The 19636-nt window shown below is 39.4% G+C and overlaps 2 protein-coding genes across 2 annotated transcripts; one reads left to right on the forward strand and one right to left on the reverse strand.

Annotated features, from left to right (window-relative positions):
* The first annotated feature begins 1037 nt into the window (after positions 1-1037).
* On the forward strand, positions 1038-12984 carry mcm9 (minichromosome maintenance 9 homologous recombination repair factor). The gene is made up of 15 exons (XM_042503479.1): positions 1038-1114; positions 2682-2870; positions 3167-3329; positions 3588-3694; positions 3886-4092; positions 4181-4262; positions 4379-4579; positions 4665-4790; positions 5158-5277; positions 6573-6747; positions 7854-8056; positions 8152-8355; positions 9007-9089; positions 10457-10602; positions 11252-12984. The coding sequence occupies exons 2-15, from the start codon at positions 2706-2708 to the stop codon at positions 12939-12941; spliced, it is 3672 nt and encodes a 1223-aa protein (XP_042359413.1). The 5' UTR covers positions 1038-1114; positions 2682-2705; the 3' UTR covers positions 12942-12984.
* A 3714-nt stretch (positions 12985-16698) lies between these two features.
* On the reverse strand, positions 16699-19402 carry LOC121955361 (gap junction Cx32.2 protein-like). Its single transcript, XM_042503282.1, has 2 exons — positions 19362-19402; positions 16699-18412 (listed from the first exon to the last, which is right to left on the reverse strand). The coding sequence occupies exon 2, from the start codon at positions 18401-18403 to the stop codon at positions 17642-17644; it is 762 nt and encodes a 253-aa protein (XP_042359216.1). The 5' UTR covers positions 18404-18412; positions 19362-19402; the 3' UTR covers positions 16699-17641.
* Between the last annotated feature and the right edge of the window lie 234 nt (positions 19403-19636).

The following is a 19636-nucleotide window of genomic DNA, read 5'->3' on the forward strand; positions in this document are numbered from 1 at the left end:
GTTTACACACCTCAATATTTATATAAGAAATATATAGATATCTTCTCAAATTATTAAGCACAATAAAACAGAATGATTACAAATCACTCGTATTCTAAAATTTGGGCAGCGGGTGTCTGTATTTTCAAAAATAATCTCATAGGTGATGTTTATATTGTGTTATTATGTTTTTTTAAGGGGTACAAATCAAAGAATCATTTTGACAACTATTATTTAACCCTTAGGGACTGTTTGATGCATTTTGCAGGCTTTTAATTCTTGATTTTTTAAAATAATTTTGGATGTGTTCATGCACAGGGCATACATTTTACATATAATATGATATTTTTATTGCCTTATTGTTTAAAAGAGCATTTTGTGTGCAGAGGCGTAAGAATGTGAGTATTTGACACTGCACAAAAAAAGTATCAATCAATGTTGCTGCAAATCATTGACATATCCCAGGCTGGTATTTAAAAAAATATACTTAGAAAGTAGTATGTTGAAAATTATTAATTGTTGTGTTTTTTCCCCATCTAAACTATTGTGGTATCACGACAAAACCTGACATAAAAGAAGTTAAAATTCTGAAAATGAATTAATATTTTATATTTTTATATTGGTAAATTTTGAAAAGCGCATTGTGTGAGCAGAGCGCTTGGAGTGTGTTTAATATTAAAGTGGACCCTACGGGTTCACTTCGTGTTTCTTTAATGAATTTTAATAATAAGGGTTTTTTGTAGGTTTTAAGGTTGTAGAAAACAAAATAATCAGACAACTCAGCCATAGACATACGTGTTGTTTTTTCTTTTTCATATGATGTAGCAGGTATGACCCGCCCCACTCTGGTTTATTCTGCCTCTGATTGGCTTACCTTGATTATGACACTAACCAATCCTAGTGCACTAGAATAAACTCTTAAAGAGCTCTGACCAATCCTAGTCCTCTTGCCCAAACCTAACCAAGCCAATCAACGAAGAGAACAGGTACTAGCCAATCAGATGGAGAGTAGGGCGGGTTCAGGCGGGTTTAGCAGGAAGTGCTGCATGCCCGCGCATTCTAAGCGTACAAGACTCTTGTTTACATCGGCGTAGGAGACTAATGTGTCCCACAAACACTGGCATTGTAAAATACGGTATGTTAAACCTTTCTGTTTATATTATAACAATGTTTCAGTCACTAAGGTAAAGTGTTGCTAGGACAAAGAGACTGTATGACAAACCTGAGGACGGTTAACTAACGTTACAGTCACTCCGTACAGCTGCTGTAACACCAGCTGTCCTCATTAAAACTGCGCACTGCACCTTCTTCTCATCAGAGACAGCAGGTTAGGTGCGCATTATCCATGTTTTACCGTTTGTCTAGGAAAAGTTGCATAATTCACTTTCTATAAATGTGTGTGAGCCTGCCCCTGTACACAAACAAACGCTGCTGTGTGTTTGAAACATGTGCTAATAAACCACAGCAGGTATTTCACTGTCATGCATGTTCAAACATACATTAAAGTGATATACTGTATAGCCCCGGTTATCATATGCTGCTGACTTAATATAAAGTCACTGATGCTCTCTGACCAGCAGTTACAATAGTGTTGTACCCAGTGCCTTAGAAATACTATTTTTATCAATATATTACTGCATGACCTGCAGCAGATTCAGCATTTTAACATTATACTATCAATAAAAATGCTGCATCTTACATGAGTCCATGACAAGTTTTGTTGTCAATTAGAGATACGTGTAAGTATATATACAGTAGGTACTGGCAGTAAATGTATTTGGTTACCTTGCACAGCTGAAACCTTTTCACTCCCCTCTCACTGGAGAAAAAAGACGTTGGAAAAAAAAAACAAAAAACAAAACAAGGAAAAAAATGTCTCAAATTCATTGTGAAGATTTGCTACTTTTCTGTGTCGTACTTAGATAAACCGAATATGTTGGCAGAGTAATTAGATAAAGCTTGATGGGCATTTCTATATTTTATTGATAAATTATTAACTGGTTAATCAAGAAAATATCCAAGGGACCAATGGATAGTATACAATAATATTTAATTTATATTTAATTTAGTTTTTTTAAACCCTTTGAAACCAGGGCAAATTGGTTTGATTTCTTTCAAAAACACGGGACAAGGCCACAAGCAGCTTAACATTACATGGCCCAAAAATTAGCAAGGAAAAGGGGGAAAAAATAAAGACAAAAATACACGAGAAAATGACCCCCACCCCACACCCCAAAACATGCAGAAAATAAAATAATATATATATTTTTTTGTCACATCATTACAAATGTATAAGTAAATATAATGATTAGAAATATAAAATGAGCAAAAAAAAAGTAAAACACAAAATCAAACAAGACGATGAATTAAAAAGTGCTGAAAATGTATGTACAGTATAACGCACACATGTATATATATTAACATAACATATAACATATTTTATTTTATTTATTTCATAAAAATTCTTTCTGTTACATAATTTAAATATAAAACCCATGTAATAATATAGTTTTTCGGACAATACCACAACCACCTTTTTATTTTTTGATAGGTTTTAATAAAAGTAAAGAGTAAAATAAAATAGAAAATGGTTGAAAACTTGGTTGAGCTGATTTGACATTTAGAATGTATTTTAACTCCACTGAATATAATATTTGTATGCTCTCACGGTATATAATTTATGTTAATTGTTATTCTTCCAGGGGTTTCCATCACATCACATCAGTATGTTGATAAGCCAGGATCAGGAGGCCCTGATTGGCCGTGTGTTTGAGACCTACCTGACAGAGCATCATCATGAGGACATCTTCCAGCTTATTGCAGATCCTATGGAAGAGACCCATCGGCCTGTTGTCGTTAACGCCATGACTCTGTTTGAAGCCAATATGGAGGTAATGTCACAATTCAAAACACTATATTCCCAATAAACAAAAATGAGTCAGTGCCCTTGAGACCTGAAGATCTGTTTCATTTAAGTCAGGTGATAAAGTTAAAATCTGTGTAATATTAATTGGCATATTTTTTATATATAACATCGACAAGTTGCCATTTCTGGAAAAAAAAAAGAAAAAAGAGAACTTGTGTGTGTGTGTGTGTGTGTGTGTGTGTGTGTGTGTGTGTGTGTGCGCGCGCGTGTGTGTGTGTGTTGTTGTGTGTGTGTGTGTGTGTATTTTCTCTGTGTTCACAGGTTGGAGACTATTTCAACACCTTTCCCAATGAAGTCCTGGCCATATTTGATAAAGTGTTACAGAGAACAGCTGTGGAGTTATCAGAGAGATCCTCTCCCATTCACAGCACAGGACAGAGAGCTAAAGAGAGGATGACACACACTCTGCACACCCGCATTACAGGTCAGACATCCAGCTGGGAGGGACAGGCAGATGTTGCTAAGAAACTACATTGCGAGAACTAATAGTATCTCAGACTGTCATGCACATGAAGTTTCTAGTCTCTTCTGCCCTTAAATATCATCACTTTCGGGCTCAGTAATAGTCTATGTGCTTACCTACTAAATACTTTAATAGCTGTCAAGCTGTTGGTTTTAATGGATAAACCATCATCCTTTTAAATGGGCTCTTTCCAAAGTGTTTTTACATGTGTGTGTCCAGGTCTGCCAGTGTGTCCAGAGCTGACCAGAGACACCATTCCCAGGTCCAGAGACGTAGGACACTTCCTGTCCGTCACTGGCACTGTCATACGCACCAGTGTTGCCAAGGTACACAGAATGCTGTAAAAGTGACAGACACACATGCAAAATCAAAATCGTGAAGTTTGCTGACACTCTGCCCTTCAGCTGCTGCTGCACAGAGATTCTCATACTACAAATATGCAAAATCACTTCCTGCACAACATCTTTATTTTTGGTTTTGAGTTTCTTCTTTTTCAATTCCTCTCCTTCTCTCACAGGTTCTAGAATATGAGCGGGATTACATGTGCACAAAGTGTCGTCACGTTTTCACGATGCAGGCAGATTTCGATCAGTTCTACACGTTTGTCGCCCCGGCGTCCTGTCCCAATCCTGACGGCTGTAACTCGTACAAGTTCAGCTGTCTGTCAGGAGGATCGGAGCCGGCTGCCTGCAGGGACTTCCAGGAGATCAAGATACAGGAGCAGGTAAGACACTTATTCATGTGGTTTCTGATTAAAACCAGCATCTGTGGATTGTTCTTCAAGTCTGTTTAAATCTTGCCCTCCCTCACAGGTGCAGAGGCTGTCGGTGGGCAGTGTTCCTCGTTCCATGGTGGTGGTTCTGGAGGATGACCTCGTTGACAGCTGTAAATCTGGTATTGTTGCAGCATGATGGTTGATGGTTGAAAACACCGCATTATGGAAGCAGCATGCAGCGCTCATGCTGTAGCTTTCTTTGATTATGGTCTGTGTGCACGGTGTGCTCCTGTAGGAGATGATGTAACCGTGTATGGGGTGATGTGTCAGCGCTGGAAGCCCTTCTACGACGGCACCCGCTGCGACGTGGAGCTGGTCCTCAAAGCCAACAACATCGAGGTGAACAACCAACAGGCTGCTGCCGCTCTGCTCATGAAGGATGTTCAGAGAGAGTTTGAGGACTTCTGGGAAAGTTACAGACTCGATCCCATAGCTGGTATGAAGCAATCTGCCTCATGAAATCGAACATTCTCCTGTGCTTTTCTGCCTGTTTTATTTAAACATCGTTCTCTCTTCTGTAGGGAGGAACCACATCCTGTTGAGCCTGTGCCCGCAGGTGTTTGGCATGTATGTGATTAAGCTGGCAGTTGCCATGGTGTTGGCTGGCGGCGTGCAGAGAATAGATTCTTCTGGAACTAAGATCAGAGGTATCCCTCATGTTTCTTATGGGTTTAAATTAAGCAGCTGTAAAGGAGGGAACTGATATCTCAGTTTTTATGTTCTAGATGCCAGAAGGTGTAATAATAATAATAACTTAATAAGATCGATAAGTGATATTTGGAACCAATATTCATTTACGATAAAAATGAAAATCTTTCTGTCAAAATTTAGAATTAGTCAGATAAGTCAGATTTGCCCCTTGAGACTGACAACCAATCCAAAAACAGCAAGTGACACTCTGAATCTGTGGCCATGACGATGTGGAAACGATCACAGATGTCTACAGTGCTTTTTTGTAGTTGTTGTTCTGTGTGTAATGCTGTGTCACTGTGGAGCTGATGTTGTCCTCTCCAGGCGAGTGTCACATGTTGCTGGTTGGTGACCCCGGCACAGGGAAGTCTCAGTTCCTCAAGTATGCAGCAAAGATCATCCCTCGTTCTGTCCTCACAGCCGGGATTGGATCAACAAGTGCAGGTAGTACCCCTCAGCTCTCTGCTGAAAGGTGTTTGTTTTCCCGAGTAATGACCAAATGAGGCCTCATATACCATTTTCTTTCTTTTCTGAGCCCACTAGGTGGCGCTCTTGGTTTTAAAGAAAAGGAATGGCAATTGTAGGCGCTTTCAACTCTTTGTTGAACAGAGAGCGCCATCTAGTGGGCTTAGAAAAGAACAAAAATGGGTCAAGAGGCTTCATTTGGCCATCACTAGTTGTCACTGCCTCAGAGCTTTATGTTCTCACAGAAACAGTTTTATATGAACTCATCCTCTCAGTTAACTGATTAACTACTTAAGCAAATCACTCATTTCACCTTAAAGCCACCGATAAGCAGCCAATGATCCTCCTGTTCAGTGTGCTAATGAATCATGGATGAACTGGGCATCTGTCCCAAATAGCCTAAGAGTAGCATGGAAAAACACACACCGAAGAATCTTTGCGGTTATTTCAAATTGGCCCCAGTCATGCCACGATTTAAAATAGAATAAAATATCTTTACTGGCAGATGAATACATTAAAAGTCATTTGTATCACCTGAGCAGGACTTAAATAGATCAAAAGGACATCAGATAAAATAAAATGAATAGATAGTAAAAATATAACAAATAGTGTTAAGATATAGCACACATGCACACACACACACACACACACACACACACACACACACACTAGAGCACACACACACACGACACAGAGTGTTGTGAGGAGAGTGCTGAGCTGCTGCACGTATCGTGCCACCATCTTGCGGTATGGTTTAGTATATAACACCTTGTTTTTTTTTTTTCTTCCAAGAATCCACAACCTATGAATTAATAAATTTCAGCCTTGAATTTTGTCATAATATTCCTCATTTTATAGTGGAAACATTTTGGCTATAATAACCTTATACTAAAAATTATGGCCCTTCAAAACTTGATTTAAAAAGATCTCAGGGGGCTGCAATATTATCAAAAACTTATACTGATATCATGGGAAATAAAATTGGAAAAATTTAATAAATACAAAATACAAAAAAAAGCACAATAAGGTCTCTCTTGCAGGATACACCTCTAACCCAGAGCCTAATCTTGTATGTACATGTTCCCTGTGTGTGCCCCACCAAAACTAATAATTGCTTCCTCGAGCAAACAGCTGCACGGGCTAAAATCTGTGTAAATAGGGACAGTGGCCTGGAAATTCATTTGCATGGTCTCAGATGTAAAGCTCACCCCTTCAAAACACGAAAGTGCTTTTGGATTTTTGACAGTTAACATGCCTGACGTGATGTGTTGAAGGACTGACGGTGGCAGCGGTGAAAGATGGAGGGGACTGGCACCTGGAGGCCGGAGCTCTGGTCCTGTCAGACGGCGGTTTGTGCTGCATCGACGAGTTCAACAGCATCAAGGAGCACGACCGCATCAGCATCCATGAAGCCATGGAGCAGCAGTCTATCAGTGTGGCCAAAGCCGGGTGAGACTCATGTACACACGTCTTTAACACCTAGATTGGCATTTGGTTTCCTGTGCTGCCTTTCAATATCATTTAAACCTCTCAGACCTGAAAAAATTGGTTTGATTTCTTTTTAAACCGAGGGGGAAAATAACAAACAACTTGGCAAGAAACGTCCTGAAAACTGCAAAAATTTAGTAAAAGGTGATAAGGGGAGGAATTATTTAATATTGTCACAAAACTGGGGGAAAATGTACAGAAATCTATATTTATAATTCTTTTGATTAGATATTTAAAATATTGTTACAGAAAAACATCTTGTTGTTTTCTTGATTTTTATTTATTTAGTTATTCTCCTTTTTTGGGGGGGTAATTTTCTCGTAAATTTTTACTAATTTCTGTCTAATTTTGTAGCCATCTTGTTAAATGGCTCATCGCCTTTCTCCCATTTTTTTGAAAGAAATCAAGCCAAATTGTTCAGGTGTGAAAGCGTTAATTGTGCTGGGTCTGAAAATCTGCTTTCTTGCCTCTCCTCTCAGACATTGATCCGATCTGATCAGCATTGACCGGTTCGACAGATCAATGATGCACCCTGCAACACAAACTCCACAAACTTTCAGTCTGCCTTTGCTGCAATCACAGACCTGCAGAAACCTCTGAATTTAGAGAGGGGGCACAGAATTATAAAAAAGGGACACACAGGCAAGAAAAAAAAAGAAAGCTAACATGAGTGGCAAACATTCACCTCTGAGCTGTTAAGTAGTCCCAACTAATTTTTGTTTTAAGTTCAATAATTTTCAGTGTGTTCAAATAAAATAATGTTGGAAATAATTTTATTTCATTTTTTAAAATTCAACAAGCAGTTTGTTGAATTTAACAGAGAGCAGCAGAAAGGCAGAACTGACTTAATATCTGTCTGTTAATCACAAGTAACATTGTGATATTTAACATTGTTGTTGCATATTTATCTCATATCATGCAGCCCAAATGGTAATACTGAAGAGCTGACTACCGCCAATTCTGTTTTTTAAAATGGATCCTTTTGACAAAAAACAGAGAGAAAGATGATCAACACTTAGGTTCTCTTTTCTGTTTATCCTGTGTCCAACTCTAACTCCTCTTTATAGTATAGTGTGCAAGCTGAACACTCGAACCACCATCCTGGCAGCTGCTAACCCTAAAGGCCGGTACGATCCCAATGAGCCGCTGTCTGTGAACGTAGCTCTGGCCAGCCCTCTGCTCAGTCGCTTCGACCTAGTTCTGGTGCTGCTGGACACCAGAAACGCAGAGTGGGACAACATCATCTCCTCTTTTATTCTGGAGGACAGAGGTACAGGATGTTTTAACTTCCAAAATAAAATGCTAAAAGCAAAAAAAAAAAAAAAAAAAAGAAATAATTATGATAATTGTGTAATGTCTCTTGAGGACTGCCTGCTGAGTGCGGCAGCCTGTGGTCCATGGAGAAGATGAAGGCTTACTTCAGTGTGATTAAAGGCCTGCAGCCGCAGGTATCCGAGGACGCCAACAGCATCCTGACTCGTTACTACCAGCTGCAGAGACAGAGCGATGGACGCAACGCTGCCCGCACCACCATCCGCATGCTGGAGAGTCTCAGCAGACTGGCTGAAGGTGAGGACACAATTTTGACTTCATTTCAATTCAGTCATTCAGAAACCTCTTTTTATTGAATTTTCAGTATATAAAGCATAAACCCTCCAAAATGGACTGTACCTATTCCATAGACAGTGACAGTACTTCCCCTCCTCCTGCCATTTTCAAATTAGTTAATTATCATTTTTAAAATCAGTTAAAATCTTGAGCTGGTTATTGAGTTGACCTCAGCCATTGATGCAGATTCATAGGTTTCTGTCAGTTCTGTGGTCTACTCGCATGTTTTTGTACCCCATAGTACACAACACAAGTCTAAAATGTTCATATAAGTCTCAATATAAAACATTCGTACAACTTGTCCATTGTAGGGTCAGGCCCAAACGTCTGGCCTTGAAATGTTCGATGACAGCTTCTTCTGCCTCACAAAGGTTTTATAGGGAATCAGTGACATAGTGTTAGGCAGGAGGGAGATGACAGAGTTTGAAATGTAGTGTGATGCGGCAGAAACCACTGCTACATTCATGTTGGTTCACCATTTAAAAATAACACTTTTTCAATGAAAGTTGATTTCTTTAAATGTAGCAATTTCTTCAGGTAAAAAAAAGCTAATCAATGGAACTGTGTAAATATCTGAAAGCACTCACACAGAGTTGTGTTTTAATGTTGCAGCTCACGCCAGGCTCATGTACAGAGAGACAGTGACCATAGAGGACGCCGTCATGGCCGTCTCAGTCATGGAGTGCTCCATGCAGGTAAGAAGAACACTACTCTGATACAAGAATAACCAAAAAAAGATTTTCCCCTTGTTGTTTTGTTTGCTTCTTTTAAGGAAAGTTCACTCCAAGCATGCATCTGTGCAGTCAGAGATGTAAACATTTTGTTTGTTTGTTTTGTTTGGCTTTTAATTTTATGGTATACCATATTGCCAAGATATAGTTATTTATATGTAATAGCTGTTACAGTTGAAAATCCTAATAAACACATTGTTTAAAAAAAAAAACATCAACCCTTTGAAACCTGGATTAACATCAATTTCTTCTGTTACCTGAGGACGCCTTCCACATGTGTTTAAAGCTTTGAACCCTGAGCAAAAGGATTTCTTTTGAAAACCTCACTAAAAAGGCAGTGAGCAACATGGCAAGAGATGTCCCGCAAAATTTAAGAAATTAGGAAAATAAAATCTGACAAGAAAATTAACTGAAAATTAGTTGTTTTTTAAAAAAAAAAAAAAAAAAAAAAGAGGCCGAAGAGAAAAACACACACACACAGAAAAATATAAGAAAATAATTATTTAATTGTAAAAAAATAAATTCACTCCATATTTATTTATAAAGCAGATTTTAAAAACAACAGTTGACCAAAGTGTTGTACAATCCAAAAAAGAAAAAAGAAAAGCAGTGACAGTAGAGAGAAGCCATGTTCCTGTCCACCAGTAGAGGACAGACAGCTGCTTCTGCTCAGCAGAAATGCTGAATTACTTTATTTTCATCTAATTGTGATATGTTCCAACATTGACACATTGAAACCTAAATCAACATCAGTCTTCTTGTGCTGTATTCAGAAACTTTGTAGAGAGTATTTAACCCTTTGAAACCTGGGCAAATTGCTTTGATTTCTTTCAAAAACACAGAGAGAAGTAATGAGCAACTTGGCAAAAATGTTCTGAATATGCCCTTAAAAAATGAGCCGAAAAATACTTATTTTACTAGAAGATTATCGCAAAAAATAAAGAGAAAATATCCAGGAAGCTATATTATTAGTAATATAATTCTATGTTTAGTAATTACTCTGCTGAAAAAAGAAATTTCTCTGGATTTTCAGGATTCTTTTGCATTATTTTTTTGGTTTGTTTTTGTTTTTTCTTTTCTGCTTTGCTTTTTTGAGGGGGTAATTTTCTTGTACCTTTTAACTAATTTCTGGCTGTTTTTGGGACATGTCTTGTTGCCTCCTCTTCATATTTTTTTTAAAAAATTTAAAGCAATTTGCTCAGGTTTCAAAGAGTTATCATTTATTCATCTTGGTCGTGACCCATGTCCCAGTATGCGGGACAGTTTCCAGGAGTAACTGCAACCTGTGATTCTGCAGCAGTCTGTAACTATAGGCTGCACTCCTCCTTCAGGGCGGCGCTCTGCTGGGAAATGTAAACGCTTTACTCACGTCATTCCCCGATGACCCTGGTCAGCAGTATCAGACTCAGTGTCAGGTACTGCTGGAAGGACTCAACCTGCCGCTGCTCCTCCAAAAGGAGATGGACAGATTAGCCATGTGAGTAACTGTCTGATCATTTGATGAGTCTCAGTTAAAGTGCTGAAATTGGGTTACACTTCCACTGTTACACGCATTTCAGCACGTAAAGGAACACCGAACGCCCCAAGTGATCATTTGTATGTCAATGACTCACCCAGTGTTACACTGAATTTCTGAAGAAAACTTTGTTTTTCTCACATCTCCCCGTAAAGAGAGAATCTGAAAAAGGAGGAAATACTTGATGAATTGAAGTAAAGGGTGACTGTGTATAACACCAGTGAGACTATATCAAAATATCAGTTTACAAAACTCTCACGCATCTCATGCAGTATAATCCAGGTCTCATTCATCCGGTCGCATGCTCAGTACTCTCCAAACACATGCATTTTTACAAAAACGTGTCACTTTTCCATACTGAACACAAGGGTTCCTGGTCAACCACTGCCTCCATCACTTAGTTTATGTTGTGTGACTTTGGTGAATCCAAACTAATCCTTTGAAAAACCAGAGTCACACATTAACACACGCAAACTGACTGATTGACGATAGCAATTGGCTATAGACCAGAAAATTACTTTTTCTGTCACAGAATTGTACATAGATCAGGGTAGCTATAGCTTTAAAGGTCACACCAAAGCATTTGACCTGCATTTTCTTTGTTCACCAGGCTGAAGAACAACAGCTCACAGACTTCCCAACATGACCCACCAACTGGAAATCACCAACATCAACACAGAGACCCAAACGCCATCAACAAAACACACTGCCATGACATCACTGCCACCACCACTAACTCCAGTGGTGATGTCACTGATGCTGGCTTAGACTGGTTCAACTCAATCTCTCCGTCACTGTCACCGGATGGTACAGACTCATCCAGGAAACCAAACTCCACTTGGTCAGAACTGTTTTCAGAGACCAAACAGCCAGACTGTCAAAAGAGGAAGGTTACTGTAAATAATGCTGGTTCATCATCAAACTATGGTGGTGTTTCAAATCCTGTTGGAACAATTAGCTCTGCTTCAGAAGAAAAAGAAAACATAAACTCAAAAAGCTCCAGAACTCAAAAGGGCATAAAGCAATCTGAGAGAAAAGAGGATAAAAAACATCCCGAGTCATCAGGGTGTGTGATTCAGAAAGTCTCCAACCTGCAAGACAGAAGATGGGAGCTGGAGCTGAATCAGTGTGACAAACAGGGAGGGCCTGGAGATACTGCAAGTACAAATGTTTTGGATAGAACTTCAGCCTCTGCACTCTCATCAGGTCAGAACAAATCCAAAGTTCAGGATAACCTGTCCTCCGGCAAAGGAATAAGATTTGAGAAGAAAGATAAGAGGGACCAAACTGTGACTAAGAACTATAGTTCTGTGCTGAAGGAGAAGATGGCAGCTGAAGCTGCAACAGGAAAAGAACTGCATGAAAAATTTTCAGGCTTTACATTCAAACCAAGAAAGATGAGACCTTTAGTTCATGACCTTAGTACCAGCTCAGAGATCAGCGCAGAGATCTCCACAGGAAGTACAATCAGTGAACAGAAGCCATTTAGTCACAAAGACTTAGCCACTACACCTACGGACAGAGAGAATAAAGGACAGAACTGGGAGCAAAGTCTTTCAGAGGGCGGCAGGTCTGAAGCCAGTATTTGTCTGACACCAAAAGAGCTGGTTAAGGATGATTTCTCTAAAAAGGGCGAACTGGCAATAAAAAGAACTGTGGGTGGAACAAAGGGAAGTGAAGACTTAGAAAATCTGTGTCAAAAGCAAAGAGTCAACTCTGGTGATGAGACTGCAGGAAGTAGTTTTATTTGCAGCACACCTTTAAAACCAACCACCCACACCAATGATCCAGTGCCTTCCAAGTCCACTGTGACCCCCTCAACCCTCGCCAGACTCTCAATGTTCTCCTTCACCGGTGTGACTGAACCCACGACCACAGATCCCTCAAATGTGAAGAAAAGTCTGCTTCAAAAAGTTGGTGCTGAATGCTCAAGAGATAATTCCAAAGATAAAAACACTCCCCCAGAATACAGTCCCTTAGTTAGGAAGATTCAAACTATAGTCACCACAGACAAAGGGAAAGACATGTTACCCCCACCAGCCACCGAACTCACAAAGCAGACACAGTCTCTTCATGCTGCAAACCACACCAACAGTGTAAAAACAGTGAATGATGGTCCTGCTGACTATCAAAGCTCTTCCAATCTGAAGAAGAGGAAGTGTTTTGAGCTGGGCCCTCCAAAGATCAGTGTTGGTGGCTCCCAGAGTCCGTTCTCTGGACTGTTTGACTCTGTTGACTTCGGTAATGATGTTCTTGACACTGACTGGGACCAGGAGGTTTCAAAGAAAGCCAAAATCTGAAGTCAAAAGCTGCTGTCACAGTGTGTGTGTGTCTGTGTGTGTGTGTGTGTGTGTGTGTGTGTGTGTGTGTGTGTGTGTGTGGATAAAAAAGTGTCACAATAATGCGATCATGTTTTGTTGTGGGGCACATCGGTTGAGTTCTTTGCCTGGTGTATGAGTTTTCTGTAGCCTGAAAATAAACCGGGTAAATCGCATGAGAAGTTTGTCAGTCAGTCATTTTCTGTAACCGCTTGTCCTCGTAAGGGTCGCGGGGGGGCTGGAGCCAATCCCAGCTGTCATCAGGCGGAAGGCGGGGTACACCCTGGACAGGTCGCCAGACTAACGCAGGGCCGACACACATACACTGACAACCATACACGCTCACAGTCGCATGAGAAGTTTGAAATCCTTGAATTGCATTTTTCCGCTTTTTTATACCTGGAAAAACTTGAACTTGGCTACAGCAGCTCGAGTTCAGGGAAATTAATTAGCTACATAGTGGCAACATGAGAGGTTACTTTATGTTTTGGTCAAAACCATATCCGTGTTTTGTCATAAGGAGTCTGGATCCATCTTTATCCAGCTCAGTCGCCAGAAGAAAATGTTGGTATGGTACGTTTTTGCAAACTACAGATACATTATATTTGAAAGTTTCTGACGTATCATATCAACATTTCATAAGCGACGTAGTGTGATCTGACTTTATCATTGGGAGGTGGATGCCAAACTGAAGACCACTGTTCGAGAGCAACACACAACAAAACCGGTTGTTTTTTAGCGAGTCATTTCTGCTTTTCAGCCACTAAAAAGCTGTTTATGTTAACCCTTTAACACCTGCATCAACAGCAAATTTTGTATTCTGCGTTTAGATGCCTTTTACAAGTATTTAAACCTTTAAAACATGAGCAGATCAGTTTGATTTCTGTAGAAAATATGGGGCTATAGCCAGTAAGCAACTTGGCTAGAAATGTCCCATAAATGACAAAAATAAGTACAAGTTGGTAAGAAAAATTACCTAATATTGCTATTTAATGATGTTTGTAGCACATATTAGGTCATTTTCTTGTTTGCCTTGTCTTACTTTTTTGTGCTTATTTTTTTTCGGAAATGTTCTTTTAATATTTTATTCTAATTTCTTGCTAATTTTATACGTTGCTCATTGCCTTCTCCCCATGTTTTTGGAAGACATCAAACCAATTTGCTCAGGTTTCAAGGGGTTAAGGCAGAACATGATCTTTTCCCAACCATAACACAGTGGTTTTTGTGCCTAATGCCATATCCATATGTTAACTGCAGCCTTGTTTAAGCATTAAGTTTCAATGTATCTCCTACATAATAATGTACAAATGTGCAGTATGATTTGCGGACACATACAATAGTAGTGAGCGACATAGCCTTAGAATAACACGATATTTTTGTGATTTGTGATTTTTGTGAATACTTTTGATTAATTAATATATTTTTTTGTGAAAATACTGAAAAATATTCAATTATTAATGTCATTACACTAGTATTAACATGAAAGATATGGTATTGCAAAGCTCCAGTGTACATTGCCAACATTTGTTCTGGCTATTGGGTTACTTTATACATCTGACTTAAGTACATTTTCATAAGAATGCAATGTTACACACCAACTTTATCTGAACTTGTGTAACAGTAGTGGTTGTTGAATAAGTCAGCATTTTCTTATTTCTGTTTCTATTAATATGCCAGGTCTGAACAAAATGTTCAAGTGGTCAGTTTCAATTCTATTCAGATAGACATAATTTCTTGGATGCAAGGTTTTAGCTGTTTTGGTGGCAAAAAAATTAAGCCCAAAAATGACTAAAATGAACTAAAAAATCTGGATTTAGTCAATGTCCTCAGGCAGCAGCTAAAGAATTCACTCTGTTCATAGCTCGTTGTTGTCCTCGTAACAAGTAATGTTTCTGACTTGGTTTGAGACTACTTTACACTTATTTCAACATAAAGTGTTGTGTTCTGCAGATCCCACTGTCACGGCTGGTACCAGGACCCAAATGCAACACACAAACCGGTAGGAGTCTTACAGAGTCTTTAATAACAAAGGCAGAATAAATCACAGTTTCAAAAAAGTCCAAAGAGCTGAATGTGAATGCCGGACATTCAGCACCGGAACGATCCCCGAACCGAGTCGAACCGACGATGAGGCTCAGGCAGGAAACCCACCGGGAAAGCGGAGCAGGTGAGCCGCGGAGACCAGCCGATCTCACCCCAGCGGTGGCGGATCTCACGGACGGGCAGGCTCGCAGAATCCCCCCTCTTTTCTGTGACCAGGGATCAGGAGAGCACAGACAGAGTCAGGAGACAGAAGGCAAGTCGGATCACCGGGACAGAGACAGAGCGGGTTGATCAGGGACGAGCAGATTCAGCAACAGGAGGACAGACATGAACAGAACGCCGGAAAGTCTCGCACGGCTAAAGACAATCTGGAAGTGAGGATGAGACACAGCACAGGTTAAATGCAGGAGCAGGGACTGGCATCAGGTGAATGTGATTACTGAGGAGGGTGCAGACAGGCAGAGGAGGAGACAGGGAAACACCACAGGTGGAGGACATCAGCATGATTAACGGAGAGCTGAGTGAGGTGAAGCAGCAGTGGAGCACATGTGACACCCTCATGATATTCATGAAGATCTTATGTATCAGGAAAGCAAAGGGTTTTTCTACATTTGAGTCATTCACATAGTTTTCAGCATTATTTACGAGCTTTTGATATTTCACCTGATAACCTCTGCCACCACTTTAAATCAGTCCGAATTAAAGGACTTATATTGTGGGTAGCTCAAATCATTTAAAACACGTTAAAACTTAAGTATTGTCCATGCTGAGTGGAATTTATTCCACTGTACTGTTGGAAAATCCTTATGATAATAAAGCTGATATTTGTATATCTTGTTCTTTATAGCTGGGGTTATGAGGCCCTCATGAGTAATGTAGCAAATCAACAAACACCACAGCTGTTTGCCACATTGAATTTACAGGATTTCTTTGCATTATTTTTTAAATGAAGGTAAGCATCTACCAGGAGGGGGCAAAGGTTGTCAAATAGTTGTCGGGATCAACATATTTTTCTTCAAATGTATCTATAAAAATAAAAATGTTTACTTTATGTTTTGTTAACTTATATAGGGTGTATTACTCCATATAAAGGGCATTTACTGCAAAAACTAAACTAAAAACTGAACTGTTCCTCATTCTGTAGTAAGTTCACTTTTTGGGAGACATGGTTTCAGCATATTTGGATGCATCAGGAAGTCAGCGTTAGATGCTGTGTCTGTGTGTTCTGTGTGTTTAAGTAATTCCCACTGACGTGTTGCCTGGAAACCAGTTTCCACAGTGTCATGGAACTTAAGCCCACACTATCACCATTGTGCTGTTGTTGAGTGCATTTACATGGATGTGAATAACCATGGTGTTTAAAAATGTAAACATCAAAGTCTGTTAATGCGAAATCTAAATATGCTAGCTGGATCACTCTGAAAGAAGCTGGGATACACCAATGTGAATAACCAGTGATTTCTCTATGCTGTAAACACCATATGCAACTATATCCCAAATATGATCATAACTGCAATAAGACTTATAAATGGTTTATTCATGTTCATGTAATCTATCCATCTATCCATCTATCCACCTATCTACCAATCTATCCATCTATGCAGCCATGCATGCATTAATCCATCAAAGTTGGCCAAACTTTTTGGATTGTGGGCAATACACAGAAAAATGTAAGGAGTCATAGGGCAAACAATAGTAAATACCTAGTTTTCTTTCTTTTTTTATTTTAATTTTGATAAAAACATAAAAAAAACATATACAAACATACACAACCCTACATGCAAAAACACAAAACTAGACAGAAATGAATACAACAATGTTTAACCTATCACATCAACAAGTAAATCTAAAGTTTTCAACAATTTACAAAGCATGAAAATCAGTGTCTCTAGACCATAGAAAACATTTGCCATAAAAGCAATTCTCTTAAAATGACTACCCAATAATACTTGACAGTTATATATATTACAAAAGCTCTTTCTCCATCATACGTCTTAAAAGGTTTGTCACTGTTAACTGAGGTAATTATTTTTATTAACAAGTAATCAATTATCTAGTGTTCAAATTAACACGTGCAATGGCTTGCTAGTAGTACTTTTTCAAAATGACTGTGACATTGTTTTTAAACTATGGTCTCTACTGGTGGACCAGGTACTAAAGGGAGGAGTTACAGGACTGTAAACAGCTGGCAGCCAGTGGGCTGGGAGGTGTGGGCGTAGTTAGTGCCGGACACACCCCAGTGAAATTTCAAGAAAATATGAAATATTACACACCGCCCAAGCCTAATCCAATCCACATTCAAAATACATAATCTCTATTTTTTACTTGCATTCATAGATTCCCAAGCTTTAAGTCTGAGCGTGGAAGTTTCACTCAAGCACAAGTTCTTGGATCAGATATTGTCATGTTTACATCAGTCACTTGAGTACAATTCAAAAGCAAAGGTCAATAACAATCTTTCCTGCTACTTGCCACAGACCTGATTTATGCAAAGCCTAAAGTAAAAATTATAATAAAGAACATATAACTGTTGGTGATAGAAATACATGTAATACAAAACTGGATGTGACCTCACTCAATATGCCTAACAACCTTGAGGCAAGGTGAGAAGCGAGGAAGCAGGCAGGCTCCACCATCCTTCAGCAATATGTGACTCCCTCAGCTGAGTTGTTGGTTACTTTGCTGAGGGAGTACGTCTCTGAAGTACTGTCCCTCCTTTTCCTATCCAGCATCTTAGAGACCATCAGGTGGAACATCTCTACGATGTTGAGGAGCACAGAGAGGACAGACATCACCAACATAAAGATAATAAAGGTGCTTTTCTCTGTGGGGCGACTGATGAAGCAGTCTACCGGAGATGGACAAGGGTATTCTGAATATGAAATCTTAAGAGGCATGAATATGAAGCCATAGAGGTAGTACTGGCCTATGATGAATCCCACCTCAAGAAGGATCTTGGAAAACAGTTGCATTACGTAGCTGGCCAACAGTACGCCCTTGAGCTGTACTTTGCCCTGTTCATCGGAGTACTTCGGAGCTTTGAGAATCCCATTTTTACCAAGTTTCTGCTCCACGCGTCTCCTCAGCTTGTTTTCTCTGCGAATCACCAGCAGGACGTGGCCCAGGTACATGAGCGTCGGGGTGGAGACGATGAGGATCTGGAGGACCCAGAAGCGAGTGTGAGACATGGGGAAGGAGCGATCGTAGCAGGCGTTCTTGCATCCAGGGCTTTTGGTGTTACAGTTCATGTTCGCTTGTTCGTCTCCCCATATTCGGTCCACGCCAGCAGCCAGGATGAAGATTCTGAAGAGGAAGAGGACGCTCATCCATACCTTCCCAGTTATGGTGGAGTGTGACTGCACCTTGTCCAGCAATTGAGACAGGAAGGACCAATCCCCCATGATGACAGTCTATGAGAAAGAGGACGGAGAAAGCTATAATGAATGCACTGTTGACCAAAGACAGAACAGATTTCATATTAGTAGAATGTCTCGGCATCACTATCTGATGTTGAGATCACTGGCAATGTGGCGGTGTTTGATGAGTTTGAAACGAGAACAGAATGCACCAACCTTCACTTATGTATTAACAAGTTTATGCAATTTTAAGTTGTAAAATTCACACAGTTGCTATAGGGCTACACTATCATATGAAAGTTGCTGAGCTAATTGCTGAACAGTGATTTTAAAGGTTTGGAACATGCACCTGTCATTCAGACTATTATCATGTAGATATTAAGTGTAGCTTTTTCAAATGTTCTAAGAGATTACAAAAATAATCAAAAAACAAAAAATAACAACTACATTCAAGATTGCTAGACAGATTTTTTAAAAATAATCCATCAGATAGGTCACAAGACACAACAGAAGACACAGAACCTCACTGTTGCTAATGAGCCAGATTGTAATAAATCAAACAATCAATACCACTATTGTAGATAGGAGAGGAAAAAAAATACAGAATACAACACTTTGACATGTGATTCATCATGTGCATATGTTTATAAATGTATTTTTCCATGATGTCACTATATATATATATATATATATATATATATATATATATATACACACATTATATATACACTGTATATATATCATTCTCAATTCATTCATTCGGATTTTGAATATTCAATGATTGGCTGACACCAATGCTAGTATTGTCTGACTGTAGTCACCACATTTATATATACACCACTTCAGGACACTCCAGTTATAGACATATTTCTCAGGTTGATAGCATTTTAAAACAAGATTTAGCATCATGTTAGTATTCAAGATTGTTCATTAATCAAACTTTCATTCTCAAAGGCTGTGAAATATAATAAAATGGTTTTCACACAGTAATAACCATTCCTACCTTGGTAACGACCACTGCCTCGTCCAGTCAGTCCCCGTAGTGTTGCTGGGATCCTCTCACTTCCCTCTTATAATTTAGGCCGACATTGCAGAATCATCAGATTGTCAGTGATCCGCCACACTCCCCAACAACATGATTCTGACACCCCCCTCAGTGTTGAAATGAACGGTTGTTGACACATGACAGCTTAGCTACCCACAACTATAAATGACTACAAATCAGCTGTTCTCATATGGATGATTAAACCTCACTCCTTACAAATGTCAGAAACCATT

Source organism: Plectropomus leopardus, chromosome 16, assembly GCF_008729295.1.
Source record: "Plectropomus leopardus isolate mb chromosome 16, YSFRI_Pleo_2.0, whole genome shotgun sequence".
Classification (NCBI taxonomy): domain Eukaryota; kingdom Metazoa; phylum Chordata; class Actinopteri; order Perciformes; family Serranidae; genus Plectropomus; species Plectropomus leopardus.

Excerpts from the sequence above, each read along its gene's own strand:
- mcm9 (XM_042503479.1), top strand. The coding sequence starts at position 2,706 with ATGTTGATAAGCCAGGATCAGGAGGCCCTGATTGGCCGTGTGTTTGAG. Across the intron at positions 4,791-5,157 it reads TTCTGGAACTAAGATCAGAG|GCGAGTGTCACATGTTGCTG; the intron begins GTATCCCTCATG and ends TGTCCTCTCCAG. Across the intron at positions 6,748-7,853 it reads ATCAGTGTGGCCAAAGCCGG|TATAGTGTGCAAGCTGAACA; the intron begins GTGAGACTCATG and ends TCCTCTTTATAG.
- LOC121955361 (XM_042503282.1), bottom strand. The coding sequence starts at position 18,403 with ATGGGGGATTGGTCCTTCCTGTCTCAATTGCTGGACAAGGTGCAGTCA.